The sequence below is a fragment of the Oryx dammah genome, unplaced genomic scaffold, assembly GCF_014754425.2.
Source record: "Oryx dammah isolate SB20612 unplaced genomic scaffold, SCBI_Odam_1.1 HiC_scaffold_12, whole genome shotgun sequence".
In the NCBI taxonomy this organism is placed as follows: Eukaryota; Metazoa; Chordata; class Mammalia; order Artiodactyla; family Bovidae; genus Oryx; species Oryx dammah.
Window position 1 is genome coordinate 61,859,576 of NW_024070196.1, and position 21,087 is coordinate 61,880,662.

The 21,087-nt window shown below is 50.4% G+C and overlaps 2 protein-coding genes across 2 annotated transcripts in view; both read right to left on the bottom strand.

The window, feature by feature from the left end:
• GCN1 (GCN1 activator of EIF2AK4) overlaps positions 1 to 14,607 on the bottom strand; it is a 54,036-nt gene extending 39,429 nt beyond the window's left edge. Inside the window, exons 1-11 of the mRNA XM_040250862.1 lie at positions 14,571 to 14,607; positions 9,623 to 9,725; positions 6,772 to 6,835; positions 6,153 to 6,284; positions 5,593 to 5,701; positions 2,826 to 2,924; positions 2,603 to 2,737; positions 1,756 to 1,824; positions 1,519 to 1,627; positions 853 to 927; positions 482 to 610 (exon numbers count right to left, since the gene is read on the bottom strand). Coding sequence (XP_040106796.1) covers positions 482 to 610; positions 853 to 927; positions 1,519 to 1,627; positions 1,756 to 1,824; positions 2,603 to 2,737; positions 2,826 to 2,924; positions 5,593 to 5,701; positions 6,153 to 6,284; positions 6,772 to 6,835; positions 9,623 to 9,725; positions 14,571 to 14,588 — 1,042 coding nt within the window. The 5' untranslated portion in view covers positions 14,589 to 14,607. The remainder of the gene's footprint in view (positions 1 to 481; positions 611 to 852; positions 928 to 1,518; positions 1,628 to 1,755; positions 1,825 to 2,602; positions 2,738 to 2,825; positions 2,925 to 5,592; positions 5,702 to 6,152; positions 6,285 to 6,771; positions 6,836 to 9,622; positions 9,726 to 14,570) is intronic.
• Positions 14,608 to 16,063: 1,456 nt separating this feature from the next.
• RPLP0 (ribosomal protein lateral stalk subunit P0) lies at positions 16,064 to 20,183 on the bottom strand. Its single transcript, XM_040250864.1, has 8 exons — positions 20,122 to 20,183; positions 19,755 to 19,856; positions 18,620 to 18,795; positions 18,434 to 18,521; positions 18,151 to 18,297; positions 17,858 to 18,043; positions 16,901 to 17,041; positions 16,064 to 16,302 (listed from the first exon to the last, which is right to left on the bottom strand). Exons 2-8 carry the CDS (start codon positions 19,806 to 19,808, stop codon positions 16,138 to 16,140), a joined length of 957 nt encoding a protein of 318 aa, XP_040106798.1. The 5' UTR covers positions 19,809 to 19,856; positions 20,122 to 20,183; the 3' UTR covers positions 16,064 to 16,137.
• Positions 20,184 to 21,087: the final 904 nt, after the last annotated feature.

Consider the following 21,087-nt stretch of genomic DNA (forward strand, 5'->3'; position numbering starts at 1 on the left):
AGAGTCGGGCACGACTGAGCAACTTCATTTTCACTTTTATGTACTGGAGAAGGAAATGGCAACCCACTCCAGTATTCTTGCCTGGAGAATCCCAGGGACAGAGGAGCCTAGTGGGCTGCCGTCTATGGGGTCGCACAGAGTCAGACACGACTGAAGCAACTTAGCAGCAGCAGCAAAGAAGTAAATATGTTCTTGCAGAAAATGTGACAAACAGAAAAAAATTTTTTTTTAATCTAAAAATCACCCATCTAAGAATATTACTTATATTTTGGTGTATTTTTCTGTATTTTTTAACCTATGTGCACAAAAACATCTATACTTAAAACTGAGCTCACCCCCATCCACATAGCTCTGCCTATGCTTCTATTCACATTCCTGACACAAGAAGACTCAAAGCACGGAGCCCCCAGCAGGCCCTGGCGCCCAGGGAGTGCCAGAGCCCATGCCTCAGCCATCGCCATGCCCGGAAAGGCAAGCCCACCTCCGAGGATAGCAAACAGGTGCCTGGCCAGGGCTTCCATCGCCGAGGAGTCACTGCACTGGCGGGCCAGGTTCTGCAGCGCCAGCACGGCTTCGTCCATCAGGCGAGGGCTGTTGGACTTCAGCTGACCTGGACACAGAGAGCCGCTGCTCAGAGCTGAGGAGCCAGGCTCTCGTCTTTGTCTCCCTGGCTCCCAACTCATCCATCCTGGCTCTGCGTTCTCATGATCAAGGATCTCAGGAAAGAAACTCCGCAACTGTAGTTTATTTCTAAACGGGGCTGTCTCGTGCCCCTTCTTCTACAATTGGGACAAGTGCAACCAAAAACCCAAGGTGTCATTCGAGGGGCAGGAGAGGGGTCGGGACACTCACCAGCCAGTCCTTTCCCAATGTCCAGGGCATACTGGCTGAGATCCAGAGTCACGGATGCCAGCAGACTGGAGATAGCTGAGGGGGACAGAAAGCACACACCATGCTGACCTCGGAGGGAAACTGCCCATTTCTGCCCGGCTCCCCAGCCAACGCTCAGGCCCACCATCCAGCCACATGGAGCACGACCGCTTTTCACCTGTGTTGGTCACACCTTTGTCCCTCAGCTCTGCTGTCAAGCTGTACACTGCCCCATCCCTACAGCAAAACCTGTGCCCCCAACAGTCCACCTATACCTCAGACCAAGATAAAAAGGGAGACTCAACTCTCACATCCTAGGGCTTCAAATACCACCAGCACCAAGGTCAACCTGTCTAGACAGAGGTTCTTAACATGGTTTCCAGAAGGTTCTCAGACCTCTAAAAATGTATGTATGCAGCATTTTCAACGGATACACTTCCGTGCACCCTTTCAACAAGAGGGCCCATTACTTTCAACATACTCTCCAAAGGGTCCCTAAATCTCCCTCTTGAGGGGCCCAACAAGGTACACAGTGAATAGAGCCTCCCCCCACACCCCCCATAAACACTGCCTGTTGCCAAGCAGCTGCGATCTGGCTCACTGGGTGATGTCATCTCCCTCCCACTGTCCTGGCTGGCAGCAACCTACTTTCAATGACATTCTCTGGACTCCTCAGTAAGGATTTCTGTACGGTGGGCAGGACCAGATCCTTAAACTCCGAGTGGGACATGTACCGAAGCAGAGGGGCACAGTTATCCTGCCAAGAGAAAGGGGTCAGGCACCCGGCCTTTGTGGGAACAGACCGAGAATAAAGCATGGCTCTGAATCACAGAATTTAAAAGGGCATTCAGCTGGACAGACGAGGAAGGGCCACCGCTCACTCACCAACAGATACTTCTGAGGCTTCACTTTGCTCATCAGGATGTTCTTCACGTAAAAGTCTAGCAGGGCACTCTGGGGAAGAGAGACCTGTTGGACACTGGCGCTCCGAGATCCCTCTTGTGCGAGCACTTCTGAACAGTACCAATCAGGGTCCCAAACGACACGGAGTCAAGCATGGAAATGCCAGTGTCCACGCCATTCCCCAACGAAAAGCCCTCCACAGCCTTCCATGGCTCCTGGGATCAAGTCCAGGCCCCTGGCATGGCTCACAGGCCTGGCGGCTCCTCTCTCACCCAGGCAACCACGCACCACCCACATTCCAGCCTACACACTGCTCTCTGCCCCAAATGCCCTTCTTTGCCTCTTGGCCTTGTTAACACCTCTTCACTCTTTAAGTTCCTTCCTTAGAGACGTGTTGCCTGACCCACAGCCTGAGACAGGTCCCCGCCACAGAGTATCACAGCCTTTCGGGTGGTTCCCTTTGTAGGGTGTTTCACAGAGATGACAAGATGCCACTCTGCCTAACAGTGGGCTCCTCAGACTCAGCCCTGCCTGGGCAGGGATCACGGCCCCCTCGCTCACTGCTGCAGCCCCAACACCTGGCACAGAGGTTGGCATAAGGCAGCTGCTCAGGGGTGAGTGACTCAGCGACAGCACGAACATGCAAATCAGCATCCCAGTAACTGCGGCAGGGCCCACCCCCAGCCAGAACCAGAGAGGAAACATTCCTGCTCCTCACACATCACTGCAAAAGGCCAGGGTCTCGGGACAGAAAACCAGCCAACTTCAGATGAGGCCAGTGGCTGGGGCCACCAGGGGAAAACGCGCTTCCCGCCCAGCGCCTGCTTGCCTTGTGCTGGTTGGCCACGTCCATCTCCTTGCGGCTCGTGCAGAACTGCACCAGCAGCCCCAGCATGCCTGCGTAGCTCTGGTTGGGCTCCAGGCTGAGAATGGCTGACAAGTACTGCTCTACCAGCCCAGGGTTCTGAGGAGGAACGGGGAGGGCAGGGGTATCAGACGGCAGTGGGGGTGCACACAGGAAGCAGTGCCCGCCACCCACCGTGGCCTGTCACCTCTCTCCACAGCTTGGTGAGCTTCTTCACGGCACTGTCCACGGCGTGCTTGTGGGAGCCGCCCAGCACCTCCAGCAGGAGCAGGCACTGCACCTCCACCTGCGGGGACAGGGGCGCTCGGGTCCGGACGGAAAATGGGAGCAGAGGACCCGTGGCCCTCACAGCCTGCCCAAGGCCTCCGTCAGGCCCACCGGCCGGAACCTGAGGCCATCTCCGCCAGGCCTCTCCCACCCGACTCCAGTCAGACCCTCTTCGCTTCACCCACCCCGACCCCCTACTCAGCCCCTGTCCCAGATGTAATTCTAGCACTTCGTAAGTAAGTATCTGCTGAACACCTACTATGAGTCAGAAATGAAAACACTGGGAGAATAAGACAGATATGGTCCTTGCTTTCATGCACCTCACAATCCAGACGGAGAAAGAGATACCAAACAAATAAACACACAAATGAATACATAATTACAGCAAGGGAAGTGCCATGTGGAAAAAGGGTAAGCTTCTGTTTCATGTATTTCTTCATCTGCCTTGACTATTTCCTCATTAATTCCCAGGCAGTGAGCACTGATGAAATGGCAGGCACTGGCTAGGCACTGTGGGTATAGAAGTCAAGACCGACAGGCTGATCCTGCTCTCGGGAGCTCACTGTCCAACCCAGAGTGGAGCACAAAGAGGCACTCGGCTAACAAGCCTCACAGAGACCGTATGGACCACAGGCACCTGAGGTCACTGGTGTGGGCTGCCACCTGAGAACCAGGGCAAGCTTAAGAAGTCAGCCGAGTTCCATCTGTGCGTGTACAAAGTGGGCGATGCACAAGGGCATTCATGGCAACGCTCTTTATGATGAGAGGCTGTAAACAGCCATCAACAGGGGACTGGTTATATACCGCGGTACATCCACTCAAAGGATTAGTAACAGTTAAGAATGAGAAGCTCTTTATATAATACTCTATAACAAATTCTACATTTGGTTAAAGAAAAAAACACAAGATGAGACAAACAGTTTACATGTATGCTATCATTTGTATAAAAAAATATACTTAACCATATACACAGGGAGTATCTTTACCTACACAAGGAACTAGTTCTCGTGGGCGACCAAGATGCCTAGAGAAGGGGTGGGAAGGAAACTGGTGTATCATTCGACACTTGTTGACTATTGAACTTTTTATTTTTTGAATATTGAACTTTAAAAAAAATTATCATTAACATAGCCTCTCAAGCTCACTGACATCTCGTTCACAGCTGTACTGCTGCCCCCTCTTCCTGAATGCTCCGCCCCTTCATCTGGGCATGCCTGCTTCTTTCACACCCTCAGGTCTCCGCTCAAACGGCAGCTCCTCCGGAGGCCTCCCTCCCACCATTAGTGTCCGCCCTCTCTATCCTCCTGCCTGCTTTTCTGCTGTGCGGCTCTAAACCTTATCACCCAGGTGTGGACCTATTGGCGTCCAGCCTCCCCAGGACTGCAAGCTATGAGAAAGCAAGGTCCTCTTCCTGGTCCGCTGCTTCAGCCTCAGTTTTGCCAACAGCACCCAGCACACGGGGGCCCTCAACAAATACTTCAGCAACTGAATGAACTGCTCCCTATGTGTAGAGTCAACATCAGCAACGAGCAAAGGAAAAGCTCTTGACGCATCCTGTCCCATAAACACAACACGACGGGGTCGACCCCTCCAGCTCACTAACCCACAAGCACACTGACTTACCTCGGGTAATGGAGAAGTCATTGGAGACATACCAATGAGGGGGCCCGTGAGATAACCATCTTATAAGAAGACCTTTAGGTAACAATGGAACCTACACTCCGAAGGTGGGTTTGGAGTGTATCCACTACTTGTGAAGTCTCAGTGTTCTTATCCTGTCAACTGCTGATGGCCAATCTACGGTCATCCCCAGGAATGTGCTGCACAAGCTCCCAGGGAGAGGCCTCAGCGCGTCTTACAAGCTGGCTGTGCCTGGCAGCGGTGCTGAGGGTTTGCTAACGCCACGTGTCCACCTGCACAGCCCTCCCTAAGTTTCCACAGCCCTTTCACCTCTCCTGGGCCCATCTTCATGACAACTCTTTGAGGTGGATGGGTGGGTGGTACTTGTTCCCATTTTCACAGTAATGGGAAATGAACTCAGAAACTAAATTAAGTACTTGGCCAAATCTCAGGGCCAAGAATCAAATCCACACCAAGATCCTTTTTGTTAAAACCGTGACACCTTTCCTCTTACCCTCCACTAACCATATCAAGACATTCAAGAGAACCTCCCAACCTGGCCTGTGGGGCCATCTCTGGTTAGCAGACATGCTGAAAGGTGAGGAAGGGAAAATGGAAGGAGCAGGCATAGAACGGGGAGGAGAAGATTTAAGGATCAAAGCACATGGCAAGAATCCCATTCCATTAGCCAGTTCAGCACTGAAATCCAAACACAGGGAAAGGAATGCTTAGTCAGAAAAACACAATGATTTACACTGCTTTCTGGTTTCCTAGTTTTTTGGCTGTTTTCCCTACTCTGGCCTGTCATGAAGGCAGGGACCACGTCTCTCTTGTTCATCCCTGTCTTCCAGGTCCCAGGGTCTAGCCCACACCCGATCCAGGAAAGCTCGCAGATATCGGATGAGATGAATGTTATGCTGCCCTCGCACCCATCCACCCAAGTCACACACCCCAGGGTAACTCAAAGCGCCTGGCCACCTGGCCCTGAGGAGAACACTGGCCAGAGAAGGTGCTGAAACACACCCAGCTCTGTGCAGGGAGCCGACTCCAAAGACCCAGGGACCTACCAGTTTGTTCCAGATGTCTCCTTGCCGCTTGGCTCTCGAGGGAAAGACGCTGCGCACCAGTAGGCTGGTCCAGGACAGGGCCAGCAAGGCGGCCGAGCCGCTGCTCTTACTGGGAGGGGAGGGGAGCGGAGGAGAGAGGTCAGAGCAGTGGCCTCTACCTGAGGACAAGGGCTCCCCGCAGGGCCCTGCCTGGCCGATAGGACCCTCCACTGACCTATGACTGGACGGAACCGGACACCCATTCTCCACAAACCACCTGTGACAACTCAGGACAAGGAGTGCTGAGCCCCCGCCTCTTAGCACTCACAACTATGAAATCCGAAGGATGGTTTCCCACCTTTAGGGCCTGGAGGGGAGGTTGGGGGGGGGGGGGTAGGCATTTGGTTTCTCCTTAAAATGGCCTTACTGCCCCTAGTTTCCCAACCCTGGAAGGCACACCCACCGGCGCCCCCCAGGGCTGCAAAGGGGAAAGGGGCAGGTGTGGCCACCCCGGCTGGTGTGCACGGGCTCCTCCTGAGAAGGACTCTGGAGCCCCGGGCACCACCAGCTTCCCCTCTTACCTGGGGACGCCCACTTTGGAGCCGATGCCCGAAGACTGCAGAGAGTGCAGAAGGTTCTTGGCAGTGGCTTCAGGCTGGGCCTCGGCCAGCTGTTGGATGGCTGCCTGCAGGGCCCGGCGCGAGGCTGCATCCCTGGGGGAGGGGTGAAGGCCAAGGTGAACACGTGGACCCGGGGCAGGAGGTGGGCGGGGGGCTTCAGCCAAGCCCCGTCTTTCCAGGAAAATGACGTTGCACTGTATTTCAGCGCATCACAAATGAGGAGATTTGGAAGTAACTGGATAAACCTACCTCATCCCAGAGTTCTGGAAGCAGCTAACAAAGGGCAGGGAGCCTTAAGGCTGCACGGGCAACATCTACATTTATAGAACACTTACTATAGGGCTCAAATGAGGCCTAGTGCTTTCACACGCACAAGTGAAAGCACAGAGTAAGCAAGAACTTCAAACCACCACGAAAGCATGATCCCTAGTCCACAGAGGAGGAAACTGAGGCACAGAGACGTTCCGTAACTTGCCCAGGACACAGGCAGTCTGACTCCAAAGCCTCGGCTCCAACCACTGCCCTCTACCACCTCTCCACACAAAGTGCTCTGGACACCGGGCTGCTGGCTGGGACTCGCCTGTATCGATGCAGGGTCAAGCAGAAGAGTTTGCAGAGGCCTTTCACAGCTCCTTCCGGCAGATCTAAAACCAGAGATTACACAGAGGTTAGTCAATAAGCACTATCGACACTTCCTGGGCACTGGCCCAGGAATAACAACACCCAACACTGAATTGGAGCTCACAAGGCACAGGCCCTGCTCTAAGCACTTGACACACATTAACTCAGTTCCTGTAGGGTGGGTACTGCGACTGAGCCCATTTTTAAGAAGAATCCAAGGCACAGAAAACTAAGCAGGGCAGTCGAGAGAAAGAGAAGCTGGTGGAACAACAGTGCTCAGTAATGGAGAGCCGACCTGTGATGGCTCTGCAGACCGAGCTGAAGCCCAAGGATGAAGGGAGGAGGGTCTGATGGGGGAAATGGAAGCTGAGTGTCAGACAGACCAGCGAGCAGGAGGCTCATGAAGGGCTCGCCTGCGCCCCGAAGGATGGGGGGCGATGGAGGAGGAGCGCAGACCCAGCTCCCCCAGCGCCCTGAGCCTGATTTGAGAATGTCTCAGTAACTGAGGAAGAGAGTAACTGGGGCCAGGAACAGGTTGTGGCTAAGAGCTTCCCCAACAGCTCAGCAGGTAAAAAATCTGCCTGCAATGAGGGAGACACAGGAGACGCGGGTTTGATTCCTGGGTTGGGAAGATCCCCTGGAGAAGGAAATGGCAACTCACTCCAGTATTCTTCCCAGGAAAATCCCATGGACAGAGGAGCCTGGGGGGCGACAGTACAATGGGTCGCCAAGAGTCAGACATGACCCAGCAACTAAGCACAGCAGAGAAGAACAGCAGTTAGTAACTGCTAACAGACACCAGGGCTGATAAGAGCCAGGCACTATCCCTGCAAGTTCGCATTCCCTCCTCACTCTCACCCTGTGAAGGAAGCACAGCCTTACTATCTCCACACTCAACGCAAGGAGGCAGGCTCACAGCTGAAGGAACCTGGACAGGGTCCCACAGTCTGGAGGCAGCAGAGCCGTGGCCAGAACACAGAGCCCATCACCTCCGACTGCGCTGAGGGCCTGTGACTGGCAAAGCCAGGCCCAGCAAACCCACCTCGCCAGCCTGAGGCCTCAGGTTCAGGGAGGCAGGACTGAGGGGAGCACCAGAGGCCGTGGGGCCAGGCGGGGCTGAGCCAGGCTGGGGACCTGCCTCCAGGGTTTGACAACCTCTGAAGAGGCCTTCCAGCTCCTTGCCCCGCCTTGGATGAACCCACCTGGGGACCTGGAACCCTAACACAAGGAGAGGCCAGAATAACTATCACTACACAACGGCTCCAGACTCCGAAAATGAGGAAATTGAGAACTATTTCATCTGGGGAGTTCGCTTCCCCCAAACGACCTGCACATCAAAGGCAAGCAAACATTTTACAAACATGATTTGCCCCGAACTGTAGAATTTCAGGGTGACTGGGGAGTAAAATCACCCTGGAAAGGCCTGAGTAGTTCATAAACTTCACCCACACTTGTCGAACTTCTTACTCCACAAATTGGGGGAAAAGGTGGTACTCGGCAGTTACGGAGTCAGGGTGCTAAGCGTTAGGGTAGACAGCCAGGGTCTGTCACGTGGCAGCCTTCTTTAACTAGAACCCTGCTGAGAAATGACCAGAAGACTTCTGAAAGTGCCATAAACTCAGGCACTCAAGCTCTGATACACAGCAGAATCTCTCAGAAGCTCACGAACAGCAATTTACTTAATTTACACACAACTTTAACAAGCTTGGGTATATAACCAGGCGACAGTAGATCAGAAGCAGCAAATGAGAGTCTGGGTGAGACAGTGGAAGAAGGCTCTTTCCTAACGAGAAGTGAAAGCTGACAGAATCGGAGACCCAACTCTACCACCACGGTTCTCAAACTGCAGCAAACATGGGAATCAGCTGGGGAGCTTGTTAAAACACAGGTGCTGGGCTCTACCCCCGGAGTTTTCATGAATCTGCATCTCTGGGGGTGGAACTGAGATTCTGTATCTCAAACAAGTTCTCAGGCGATGCCGATACTGCTGGTCTGGGGACCACATTTTGAGAACCAACGCTGCATAGGAAAAACACACCAAAAGGAAACTCAAAAACAAACGAGGATTTTATAGCACAGGAAATGCTGCTCAATTTTATGCGGCGACCTGAATCAGAGGGAGTTCTGGGGAGAATGGACACGTGTATATGGATGGCTGAGTCCCTTCACTGTTCACCTAAAACTATCACAGCGTTGTTAATCGGCTATACCCCAACACAAAATTAAAAGATAAAAAAAACAACTAATGAAGATTTACTGGTTGAAGGCAAACTAATCTCATACATGCCCCCACAGTTTGCCATTAAGAACCCTCAGTTACGGTACAGAATCAGAATAACTACATGTGCTCAGCATTTCCCAAAATGTGCTGCCCAGACTGAATAGGTTTTCAGCAAAAAAGAGTTTCAAGGAAACACTGGATTAAAAGGTGACATCTCCCAAACTTAGATGATCTTGGAATCCTTCACTAGCCAATCACTAGTTACCATCTTGCTGATTTTCATGAAACGCTGGGAAAAACAGTGCCTCCAGTCATTAAAAAAAAAAAAATTTGCATCTAATAAATTACTTAAGAAAAACTATTGGCATCTATTACAACTATTTCCAGTCAAAATGGTTAAAACTGTTAAAAGCTTTGGCACCTAGAAGGATAAACTTTCCACCAACCCAACTGTTTCAATGCACATTTATAACAAGCAAATATAGACAGCGATGACAGAAGTTGCTGGAAGTGGGGGAAAGAAGGCCATGGTTCTAAACAGAGAGCCCGACTTTGTCTGAAATGAAATCGGTGACGTGGAAATAAATACCTTTTCCGGCAACACATCTCCCCAGCTCACTGAGGATTTCTCTCCGTTCCTTCACACTGGCTGTTGTCACCTTCCCTGCGAAACGCTTTAGTGTCTCAGAAACCTGCGAAGACCAAGCCCACAGAGAAAATGCCACCAGTCAGACCACAGAACATTCGCGGGAGGGAGGGGAGGGCGTGCTGGGGGAGGCCGTGCAGGACTCAGAGCGGCTCCCTCTAACCCAGGGCTTCTCAGTCTCCACTCTGGGGGCTGCCTTTCACTCCTGATAATTCTTGACTGTTGGGGGCTGCCTTTACACCCGGCAGGATCTTGGGCAGTGCTCCTGGCCTCTACCCGCTGGACACTGGTGGCAGCACACCACCCTCCCACCACAGCTGAGGCGGCCCCAACTGCTTCCAGACATTGTCAGACGCCTCCTGGGGAACAAAATCACCCCCAGTTGAGATGTACTGCTTTTACCCCAACCAGTCAGCCACTCAGTTAAACTTAAACTTTGGACAAAAAGAGGCAAGGCTTAAGGCAAACACCTCAAGACAGAAAACCTCCTTCTGGGACTTCGCTGGTGGTCCCATGGCTAAGACTCCACGCTCCCAATGCAGGGGCCCTGGGTTCGATCCCTGGTCAGGAAACTAGAGCCACATGCCACAACTAAGTGTTTGCATGCCCGACTAAGACTCAGCTCAGCCAAATAAGTAAGTAAGTATTTTTTTAAAAAGAAAAAATATCCTTTCCAAACTAGGCAAAATATAGGGAGGGCCTACTATGTGCCCGGTATGTCCCCTTTATATTATCTCTTATAAGCCTCTGGTAACGAGGTGTATCCTGGCAAGTCATAAGCACAGTTGGCTAAAGGGTAAAAGGTTAAGAAACTGAATCCCAGTTCAGCCTCCTAAAGGCTGTGGAAACTCAGTCAAATTATGTCATCTGCTTGACCTTCAGGTTCCCCATCTATTCAATGTAGAAAACAGCACCTACCTCATGACTGTTATGGGGAATAAATGAGAGAGTACGTTTAGGGCATTACTCTCTCCCTGAGCACAAAATCAGCTACTACTAACCAGCAAGCCTTCAAGACAGGCATCATATTCCCCATTTTACAGGTGATGAAGAAACTGACTCCCAGAGGGGAAGCCACTGCTCCGACTGGAGTCGAGAGCCACAGCACCTGCATTTCTGAAACTAAACGTGAAACCGGCAAGTGTACAAAACTGATGCAAACAAGTCCTTAGCTATCAACCACCATCCATGTTACAACTGCCTCCCTTGCACAGGGACACAGCATAAGACTTGGGCAAAGGGGTGGTTTGCAAATACTCCTGAAAATCTGCTCCTGAACAATATTCCACAGCGGTGTTCCCCAATGTTCCTGGCACCCGAGACTGATTTTGTGGAAGACAATTTTTCCATGGACTGGGGAGACGGGTGGGATGGTTTGGGGATGATTTGAGCACACTACATTTACTGTGCACTTTATTTCTATTGTTATAACATCAGCTCCACCTCAGACCTTCAGGCAATAGATACCAGAGGGTGGGGACCTCTGTTCTACAGGCTACAAAGCAAGCAGGTCATGGATAAGTGACCAACTCCCGCCCTCTTTTTCTTTTGAGGGTATCTGACAGACAGGCCCTATTAGAAGAGTAAGACTTAAGGGTACATAGAGAAGTAAAATAACGCCGAGTTCCTCTTACAGTTAAACCTTTGCCACAATTCTATCGGCAATGAATAAAATCATGTGCAAAACTCCATCTTCTACATAAAGGGTCTGTTTACTGTCTTTTGCTCTTATAGTCATTCATGCATATAATTAAAGAGTCAAAAAGTTCTGGGAGGTTTGCTCTAAAAACCAGTCCCATGCCCTCACACACAAGCACAATCTCTTTCACCAACACTGGCTGATTATTCGGTAATTATTTCTCAAGTTTCGTAATATACGTTAGTCCAGTAATTCAGTGTTTACATTACATGCAACTAGTATTCAACTTCCGTTTAATGAACTCTGTTTGCTCTCTTGCACAGCTTTTTAAAATTAATCCTGGAGTTGAATCGTGAGCCCTTCATTCTCTCTGCCTCGTTTTATCTGTCCTAATTAACCATTCAATCCCACAGTCTGCCCCGTGTCTAAATCTCAGTACATTGACGCAGATCATGCAGTCTGACCAAATTCCACCTTCCTGAAGAGGCCTCTCCCAGTTTTCTGAGCTCTCCTGATTCGGTGTGGGACCGCTACAGCTGGGATGCGGTTTATCACCCTGAGAATGTACTCTTTTTGTGTGTCTGGGTGAACCACACACTCCAACTTGTGACATCCTTGCGGGTTTGAAAATGTTCTGACCTCCTACCTGAAGTTTGTCTGAATACAGAATGCTAGATTGAAATTTTCCTTCAGAATACTGAAGACTTTTCTCCACTGAGTTCTAGCATTCAGTATTGTTGGGAACCTCCATGCCATTCTGATTCTCGATCCTTTGTCTGAGATCTGACTTTCCCCCCCCCTCCCCCGGGAGTTTCTAAGATCTTTTTGTATCCAAGGTTCTAAAATTTCAGGTTGGGACTTTCCTGGAGGTCCAGAGGTTAAGAATCCGCCTTCCATTGCAGGCAACTAAGCCGACACACCTCAACTAGAAAGCCCACGCGCCACAACGAAAAGATCCCACATGCTGCAAATAAGACTCGATGCAGCCGTAAATACAAAAATAAAGAAGGAAGAAAATATTTTTTTTAACAGAAAAATTGAATTTCACGTTAGTGTGCTCTGTCGTGCCTCTGCTTTCATCCACTGTGCTGACCATTTTTGATTTGAAAAGGCATGCTTTGGTTCAGGGAAAGCATCTTGAATTATTCTGTTGATGATTTCCGTGGACACTGTACCTCCTACACTTTTGTGTGGTCCTGTTTTACACTCTCCAGAGAGGAAAACTTCCAGCCTTTTGCCAAGATGGAGAAAGAAAGCTGGGGTTCTGAAGGTATGTGAACAGGGCTTTCAACCAATCCTCCTAACTTAGCCCCTCCCCACTCACCCTCACACCCAGGGGTTAGCAGATGCCACCAATTCCCAGCTATCAGAGATTCCACAATGTAAACCAGGTTGGTTCTCAGCTTTCCGAACTGCTGGCTTAGGATCCTTTACCACTCCTCACTTTCTAACTTCCAGAAGTTTGCGGCTGTTGTCTGCTCCCCATTCTCTCAATTCTTTTTTTTTTTTTTCCCTCAACTTTTTACTAGTTTCAGTAAGGCTGGAGGAGATAGCAAATTTAGATGCATCTTTATATATATAATACACCCTGTACCCGAAATTCCCACATAGCTGTTTTTCCATGCTAATGTTAAGTTCCTGGCTACAGTTTCTCCCAGAAAGATGAAAGGGCATTTCAGGTACAAGGCTCTTCTTTTACTTAATCAGAAAATGAATGTCACCCACTAGGGACCCTGTCAGAACAAAAGCGAGGAAGAGCACACTAAGATCCTTCAGAGAAGTAATTTGTTGGTTTAGATCAGATGCAAAGAGCTTACAAAGTTCACAGGTTTCTCTCTAGGGTAACACTGTCCAGAAGCACTTTCTGTGATGATGGAAATGTTCTTTTGCACTGTACAATGCATCAGTCACCAGCCACATACAGCTACCCAGGCACTGAAATGTGGCTAGAGCAACCGAAGAACTGAATTTTAAATTTCATTTAATTTTAACTAACCTAAGTAGCTAGTTGGCTATTAATTAACTGGCTACTATACTGAACAACACAGCACTAGAGAGATTTTTTTTTTTTTTTTTTTTGGCTGTGTCAGGTCTTAGCTGTGGCACAGGGGGCTCCCAGGCTCAGTTCCCCGGTAGTATGTGGGATCTTAGATCCCGGGCCAGGGGCTGAACCGGTGTCCCCTGCACGGGCAGGCGTCTTCAACCACTGGAGCACCAGGTAAGTCCCAAGAAGTGTTTGCTTTCTTCATTTGAGTTTTAATGTTACACATTCAGCATGTATTCTCCCAACCCCTTTCAAAATACCCCTTTCTTTCCAGGATCCATCACAACAAACTTTGAACAAATTACCAGTCCCTTTCTTGCACAGGAAACTCACAACACACACATTCTGAATAATGAAGTTAAGGGCTCACTCTCTGGCTTCAAGGCCTTCATATCAAAATCAATAAATCTCCTCACCCCGACACCCAAGTGAGCCAAGCTGTCCTTTTGAGGCCTGTTTCATTTCCCGTAATATTGTCTTTTCTCTCTAAAACACTCACAGCCACAAAGGCTGGGGTGGAGGGAAAAAGTCCCCCACCCCACCCCCACCCTCGGCCAACACTCAAGGTGACAAGACTCTTCCCAAGTTGTGACAGCTCTTTTATCTAACGCTGGACCTAATAATAACCACCAACTTACATGGGGCCCTACTTTATTTCATTGATTCCTCACAACGACCCTACGAGGCAGGTATTAGTTTAGCCCCATTGTATGGATGCAAAGACCGCGACTTGACAGGATTAAGAAGCTTGCCCAGCGTCTTAGAGAAACTGATCAGCTAGCACTCAAATCTGTACAAATCCAAACACTATATTTTAAGTCCCTGAGCGTAGTAGATGTCCGAGAAATATCTGCTGAATATAAAGTTTTAAGGCATAGTTGGCGCTGGCCGAGGATCATGGCGGGGGGTTTCGGAGAAATGGAGCAGACTCTGAAATGGGAACTGTGGCAACTTCAGGATCAAGAAGGGTCTGCCGAAGCCGAGGCCGGAGTCCGACTCGTCGAGCCCACGGCCGGTCTGCGCCGCCCGGGCCGGGAACCAGGACGAACCCGGGTCCGTGGGGGGTTGGTCCGAAGCGCCCCCGGGACCGCGCCCTCCGCAGCCGCCGCCCCCTAACCTCCTACGGCAGCTGCACTAGCGGTCCGACCAGACCGCGGCCGTTCGCGCCCAGCTGCTGACCGCGTTGGCCTCGCAGTCGCCCGCCTTACCTGCGTGTCCGCCGCCATCCTGCCGGCGCTGCCTCCGGAACCGCTTCCGGAGCGCTTCCGGGTCACAGCGCGAGCCCACGCGGCAGGGCGAGGCCGGGAGCCCGCCGGGAGCCCGCCTGGGCTCGGGGCCTGGCGCCCCCGGGCGGGACGGCGGTCGCCGCAGGCCGGGCTTTGACTCAGGCAGCCGGAGTGTGTTAACTGAGGGATACCGGGGACTATCAAGGCCTGCCAAGGGCGTGCTTTTCGACCCCCGGGTGCCAGGGCCCTTCTCAGCCCAGCCTCGTGGAAGACGAGGGTCCCTACAGCTCCGACCCACGTGTGTGCAGGCAGGTCCGGCCCAGGTACCCCCACGTGGGCCTCTCCTGTGTGAAGACCGTTTTACATAACTGTGGCCTACTTGTTTGCTAAAGGGGTTTCCTTGATGACAGGAGCTGAACTCAGTAACAGGCAGGCAGCGAAGTGTCTTATACCGTTGTTTGTACCCCAGCAGCAGTTAGGTTCTGGAGCTGAGGGAGGAAACTGCCCAAGGGCAACTCCTTAAACCAAGGCCACAGGGTAGGAGGCTGGGGCTAGTTTAAATTTTATTCTGTATGCAAACCTGACAACTCTACCTCCTTTAATATGGTCTGCACAGATCAGTCCTGTCTCTGATGTTAGCAATGGCTTTCAAACTTCTGAGTGCGCGCATGCTCAGTGGCTAACCAACTCTGCAGGTAGATGGACTTGTAGCAGGTCAGGCTCCTGTCCATGGGATTTTCCAGGCAATACAGGAATGGGTTGTCACCAGGCTTCCATGGTGGCTCAGAGGTTAAAGCATCTGCCTGCAATGTGGGAGACCTGGGTTCGATCCCTGGATCAGGAAGATCCCCTGGAGAAGGAAATGGCAACCCACTCCAGTATTCTTGCCTGGAGAATCCCATGGACAGAGGAGCCTGGTGGGCTACAGCCCATGGGGTCGAAAAGTCAGACATGACTGAGCGACTTCACTTCACTTCACTTCCTCCTCCCAAGGCATCTCCCAGACCCAGGGACTCAAACCGAGCCTCCTGCGTTGCAGGCAGATTCTTTACTGCTGAGCCACCTGGGAAAGCCCCCTTGGACTTCTGAAACTTGGATACAACCAGCACTTACCTCATGACCCAGTCAGTACAGAATAAGTGATATGTATGATTCACACCTACAGGACATTTTCTCTAAATTTTCCACTAAACTGGACCACCACCCAGTCTGAAACACCTCCAGCAGCACACATCTTATCTCAGTATGACACTCAGAGTGACCCAGGCTTGTGGCCTGATGGTCATGGAGACAAATTTCAGTTTAACAAACATACAGTTAACGCTGGGTAGAGGCAAAGTATAGGATGCTGCAATGTGTCACTTTCAAAGAGGACACCCAAATGTCGATTTCAAATCAAGCCGATTTTACCATGCCTTTGGTTTCTAGCATACAGCACTATATAACCTTCAAATGCACAAAATGAGAAGCTCAGAGACTTGTAAGAGAAGTAAGCCTTTATTTTCTCATTTCACAAATAATGCTGGCCTGGTTGGCTGCTTTTTGGGGATTAGTCAAAGAGACCGAATCCCATATCCTCGTCCGACTCCTCCGACTCCTCCTTTGCTTCGACCTTGGCTGGGGCTGCGGTGGTGGCAACGGGGGCAGCAGTGGTGGCAGCAGCCACGGGGGCAGCAGCCACAAACGCAGATGGATCAGCCAAGAAGGCCTTGACCTAGAGCAAGGGCAAAGTTCACAGTCAAAGGGTCATCTTAGCACCCCTACTACCCACAGCCCTTCGGCCTCTGCAGAGCTCCGGATTTAAGGGCCCACTTCCATGTCAGTGAAGCCTTCCTCTGAAGTAACCAGGCAGGACAGCTTGGGTATAAGCCTGGTGAGCTCAGGCTCGGCTCTTACCCGTTAAACTATCCCTGCTTTAAATCTCATATAATTTCTAAAATTGAGAACACATCTCCCCTGCCTCCCAACTTCAAGTAGACAATTGGCGCTCTGTAGCCAAAAGTTTCACACTTAAAAGACCAAACCAACTGTGGATCAAAACTCAAAAAAAAAAAAGGCGGGGGGGGGGGGATTTCTAGAATGCAAAACTTGAATTTGCTATTTTGTAGCAATTATTTACACTCAAGTTACATTTACATTGTATTTATAACCATTTACATAACATTCAAATTAGATTAGGTATTGTAAGTAACCTAGAAACAATATAACCTAACTAACACCATTTTATTACAGACTTGAGCACTCATGGATTTTGGTATCCATGATGGAAGCACAACTATATTCTTGCTGTGGTCCCAGTGGGTTCTTTGTACCTTTTCAGCAAGTGGGAAGGTGTAATCAGTCTCCACAGACAAAGCCAGCACGCGCTTGTACCCATTGATGATAGAATGGGGCACAGATGCAACAGTCGGGTAACCAATCTGCAGGCACACGCTGGCAACATTGCGGACACCCTGTGGAAGGGAGGAGACATTCCTTTAGGTCTCAGGAGTGGCGTCTTAAGAGACAATGAAGCGGAGCTCAACAGCACACACGATTTGTTCAGTAACTCAGTCCCACACAGGACACTTCACCTCACACCAGATGCTTCTGGCAGTGAAATTCAGACCCAGTTTAATTTACAAATGCTTTTTGCCCTTATTCTTAACAAGGGTGTTCCCTATACCATGGTATTTACTTCAAAAGCCACCGTTTTGTAAAAACATATAGTCATGGCATTCTGAGAAAAACGTTAGTTCCAGGTGTGAATTTCATCCACTACTGAGATTTCCAACAGTAACCAGAGTTAAGAGTATATGTAATTACAATTGTCTATCTGTCAAAAAAACAGGAATTATATATCGCATCACTTTGTTACGAGGATGTATTAGTGGCAAAAACTAAACAAGATGAAGGATGGACTGCAAGAGTCCATTCTCCCAAGATAGTAAGGTACTTGGCAACACTTTTGTATTAATTACCTCATTTTCCTTATCCCTCTTGACTCACTGACAACTCAAAATCTCACATCTTTTTGCAGGTCCTAAAATGACAGCCCTTACTGTGTACCCAGCACTGTTCCAAGGCCTTACACTCATTAATTCATTAGCTCCTTCAACGATCCTATACTGTCATTGCCGTTTTAAGGATGAGGAAACTGAGATACGGACTGAACAACTGTTCCTGGTTATTAAACTGCTAGTCAGCTGCACTGCCAAGATCCAGCTGAACCCAGATGCGCTCTCAACCATTAATGAGAAAGGAAGGGCCTGGAATGGGCCCTTGGGTACCTCCAGGAAGCGGGAATGCAGAGTTTCCTCTGTGATGTCAAGCACTTCGGGGTTGTAGATGCTGCCATTGTCAAACACCTGCTGGATGACCAGCCCGAAGGAGAAGGGGGAGATGTTCAGCATGTTCAGCAGCGTGGCTTCGCTGGCGCCCACCTTGTCTCCGGTCTTAATCAGCTGCACATCGCTCTGAAGAACAAGGGAGTTGGCAGTTAACCCCTGGAGATCCGGTAGGTCTGAGGCCACCAAGCCCCCACTGCTGGCCCAGCTAGCACTGGCAAGCCAGGTCCACTCACCAGGATTTCAATCGTGCCCCTGGAGATCTTAGTGGTGATGCCTAAAGCCTGGAAGAAGGATGTCTTCTCGGGCCCCAGACCAGTGTTCTGGGCCGGCACAGTGACTTCGCACGGCGCTATGGCACCAGCACGGGCGGCAGCCGGCACCTGAGCAGATGGGGGGAAAAAAGTGAACAGTGAAGATATCTTCTCTCCAGACACAACCTGAGATCGGTCAGTTTTGTTGCTTTTCAGGAGCCAAATTAATGATAAGGTCTCTCCCGTCAACCTGATTCTCCCTTACCTTGTTGGCCAGCAGCATGTCCCTGATCTCAGTGAGGTCCTCCTTGGTGAACACGAAGCCCACATTTCCCCGGATGTGAGGCAACAGTCTGCGAAGAGAAGTTTACAGGAGAAGGTCACTTTGTAGCTCCGTTCCTCTCCAGGAAGAGGGAGGAGGGCACTGAGAAGGGAGGATAAAGACACTGACTTCTCCAGAGCCGGGTTGTTTTCCAGATGCCCTCGGATGGCCTTGCGCATCATCGTGTTCTTGCCCATCAGCACCACAGCCTTCCCGCGGAGGGACATGCGGATCTGCTGCATCTGCTTGGAGCCCACGTTGTCTGCTCCCACAATGAAGCATTTTGGATAATCATCCAGAAGTTGCTACAGAAACAAGCCAAAAACAAGCCGTGTTTCACAGGAGGAAAGAGGGAGAAGGTTAAGAGAAACCAATTCCCGCAATCACCAGCTTCCATCTCACTCCCTTTCCTCTAAGCTTTTGAAATGACACAGAGATTGGGACAGTTCCTCCTCCTATAGGCCACCTGAGTTAACACCAGTTTTGTCAAAGATTTGCTTGTTGAGTATAAACAGTAACTGTTTCTACAGTAAATTAAAAAAAACTTAATTATAACTTTTGCTTTTTCCCCAATTATGAGGCATGTTTGATTCACTAAATGACTGCCTTAACAACAACAACAACAAAAATACTGTTCCAGGTAAAGTCAGATTTACAGCAATCAAAATACAACGTAAAGGAAGTACATCGAAATAGTAATTTGGAGGAGCTAGGTTGTGTGTATATAATCATTTTACAAAGTTTTTTGTTAAACTGAAAACCTGCATGATAAATGAGGAAGAACGCAAAGAACTAAACTCCACAACGCATCCTAAGGCTTGAAGAGCAGCGTGATTAGCATTTCTGGCCAGGAAAGACCCAACTCAAGGCCATCTAAATTAAAGAACTCACATAGTTTCTTGACTGACAGGCTCTAAATAGGCAACAACTTGCTCCATTATAATGAGTCACTCATAGCCTCAGACCTTCTCAAAGATGGAGACAGGGCAAGAAAATTAGAACGAGTGCTATTTGAACCTAGACACACTTGGGCTTGAATGCTCCTTACCTTAAGAGCCACTTCACCTGCCTGAGTCTGTTTATCTGCAACACTGGGAGGGGGATGGGAATGGATCTTGGGAATTTGTAAAAATGAAATGAAATGTGTCTAAAATGACCTAATGTAGCAGCTAGCGAGTAGGCGCTCAGCACACGGCAGCTGACTGTCCCCACCAGTGCCCGGGCCGGGCAGCACGGTGGGCGGCGGGGCCTGCCGCAAACTTACGATGATCTTAAGAAAGTAGTTGGACTTCCAGGTCGCCCTGTCTTCCCTGGGCATCACGGCGGTGCGTCAGGGATTGCCACGCAGGGTTTAAAGACGATGTCACTGAGGAGAGAAAAGGAGCTCAAGCCACCCCGACACGCGTCCCCACAGCACGGCGGGCTCCAAGCCCAAGGCACACGCGGAGTAGGCCACGCGCGGGCGCCCGCCGCCCCGAGCCAGGGCTGCACCTGTCGCGGCCGCCGCCGCACCCCCAAACCAAAGAGGCCGGACCCCGCGGTCCCCAAGAGCCTCCAAAAGAACCCCCAAGGACCACCCCCCCATCCTTCCCGCCATAGTTGCTGGTGCGAACACAGCGAATCGAACGAACCTCACACGAGGACGCCTGGCGAGAGAAGGGCCGCGTGTCGGCGGGCATCTTTTATAGATGAGCGAAGCAGCCAATCAGAAGCCACAGGCAGAGCCCCCCGCCTATTGGCTGGTGCCAACGTCTGTCTGAAGAAATCGGATAGATGCAGGCAGCCATTGGGTGGCATCCCTGCCACTCCAACCAACCGGAAGCTGCTCTTAAACGAGGTCTTTAAGGAGGACACTGCTGTGTGCTGGAGGCGCTTTCTCAGAGCTGCTGCCCTCTGCCGGGTGGGAGGCGCTGCCGGGTAAAGTTAGTGTTTGCAAGCCGAGTTCACGTTTCCTTTGGTCACCCGGCCAAGTCGCAACTACAGAGTATGACGTTGAGAAAGAACTCTCATGCTTTAGAAACTGGATGGTCTCTCGTCTCCTCTACAGTTTGTTCTTCCCCCTATCGAAACAAAGGGATCCTATAAACCTAAGTCGGATCACTTCCTCATCTGCTCGCAATACTTTCGAGTCTCCCCATTTCCCTCCCAGAAAAAAACCTAAAACGTAAATGAGGCTACCTGCAAGGCTCTACATGATCCGTTCCCCACTCCACCCCATCATCTCATCTCCGATTTGCCTACTGACTCATTTCCTCCCAGCTGGGTGACGCTCCCATTTCAGGGCTCATGCACTCTCTATTCCCTCTTCCTAGAAGGCTTCCTGCCGATATCCACACCTCCATTGCGTCTTGGCTCAATGATCACCCGCTGGAGGCCTACCCCGATCGCCCTATTCAACTATTCAAAATTACCCCCAAAACCACTCCCACTTCCCTCTTCCTCTGGTTTAACTTTTTGGTAGCACTTCCACCTAGTAACACACTAAAATAATGTCTCTCTCTCTCTGCCGTGAGCCTGGCATCTATGGGCATATAATAAATATTTGTTGAATGAATAGATGTAGAGTTTGCAGTCAGATAACCTGAATTCATATCCTT

Coding starts and splice junctions, on each gene's coding strand:
- RPLP0 (XM_040250864.1), bottom strand. CDS start 19,808: ATGCCCAGGGAAGACAGGGCGACCTGGAAGTCCAACTACTTTCTTAAG. Junction 18,298..18,433: donor ACATGCTGCTGGCCAACAAG/GTAAGGGAGAAT, acceptor CCATCTGCTCAG/GTGCCGGCTGCCGCCCGTGC. Junction 17,042..17,857: donor TGCATTCCCGCTTCCTGGAG/GTACCCAAGGGC, acceptor TCCCTTCCACAG/GGTGTCCGCAATGTTGCCAG.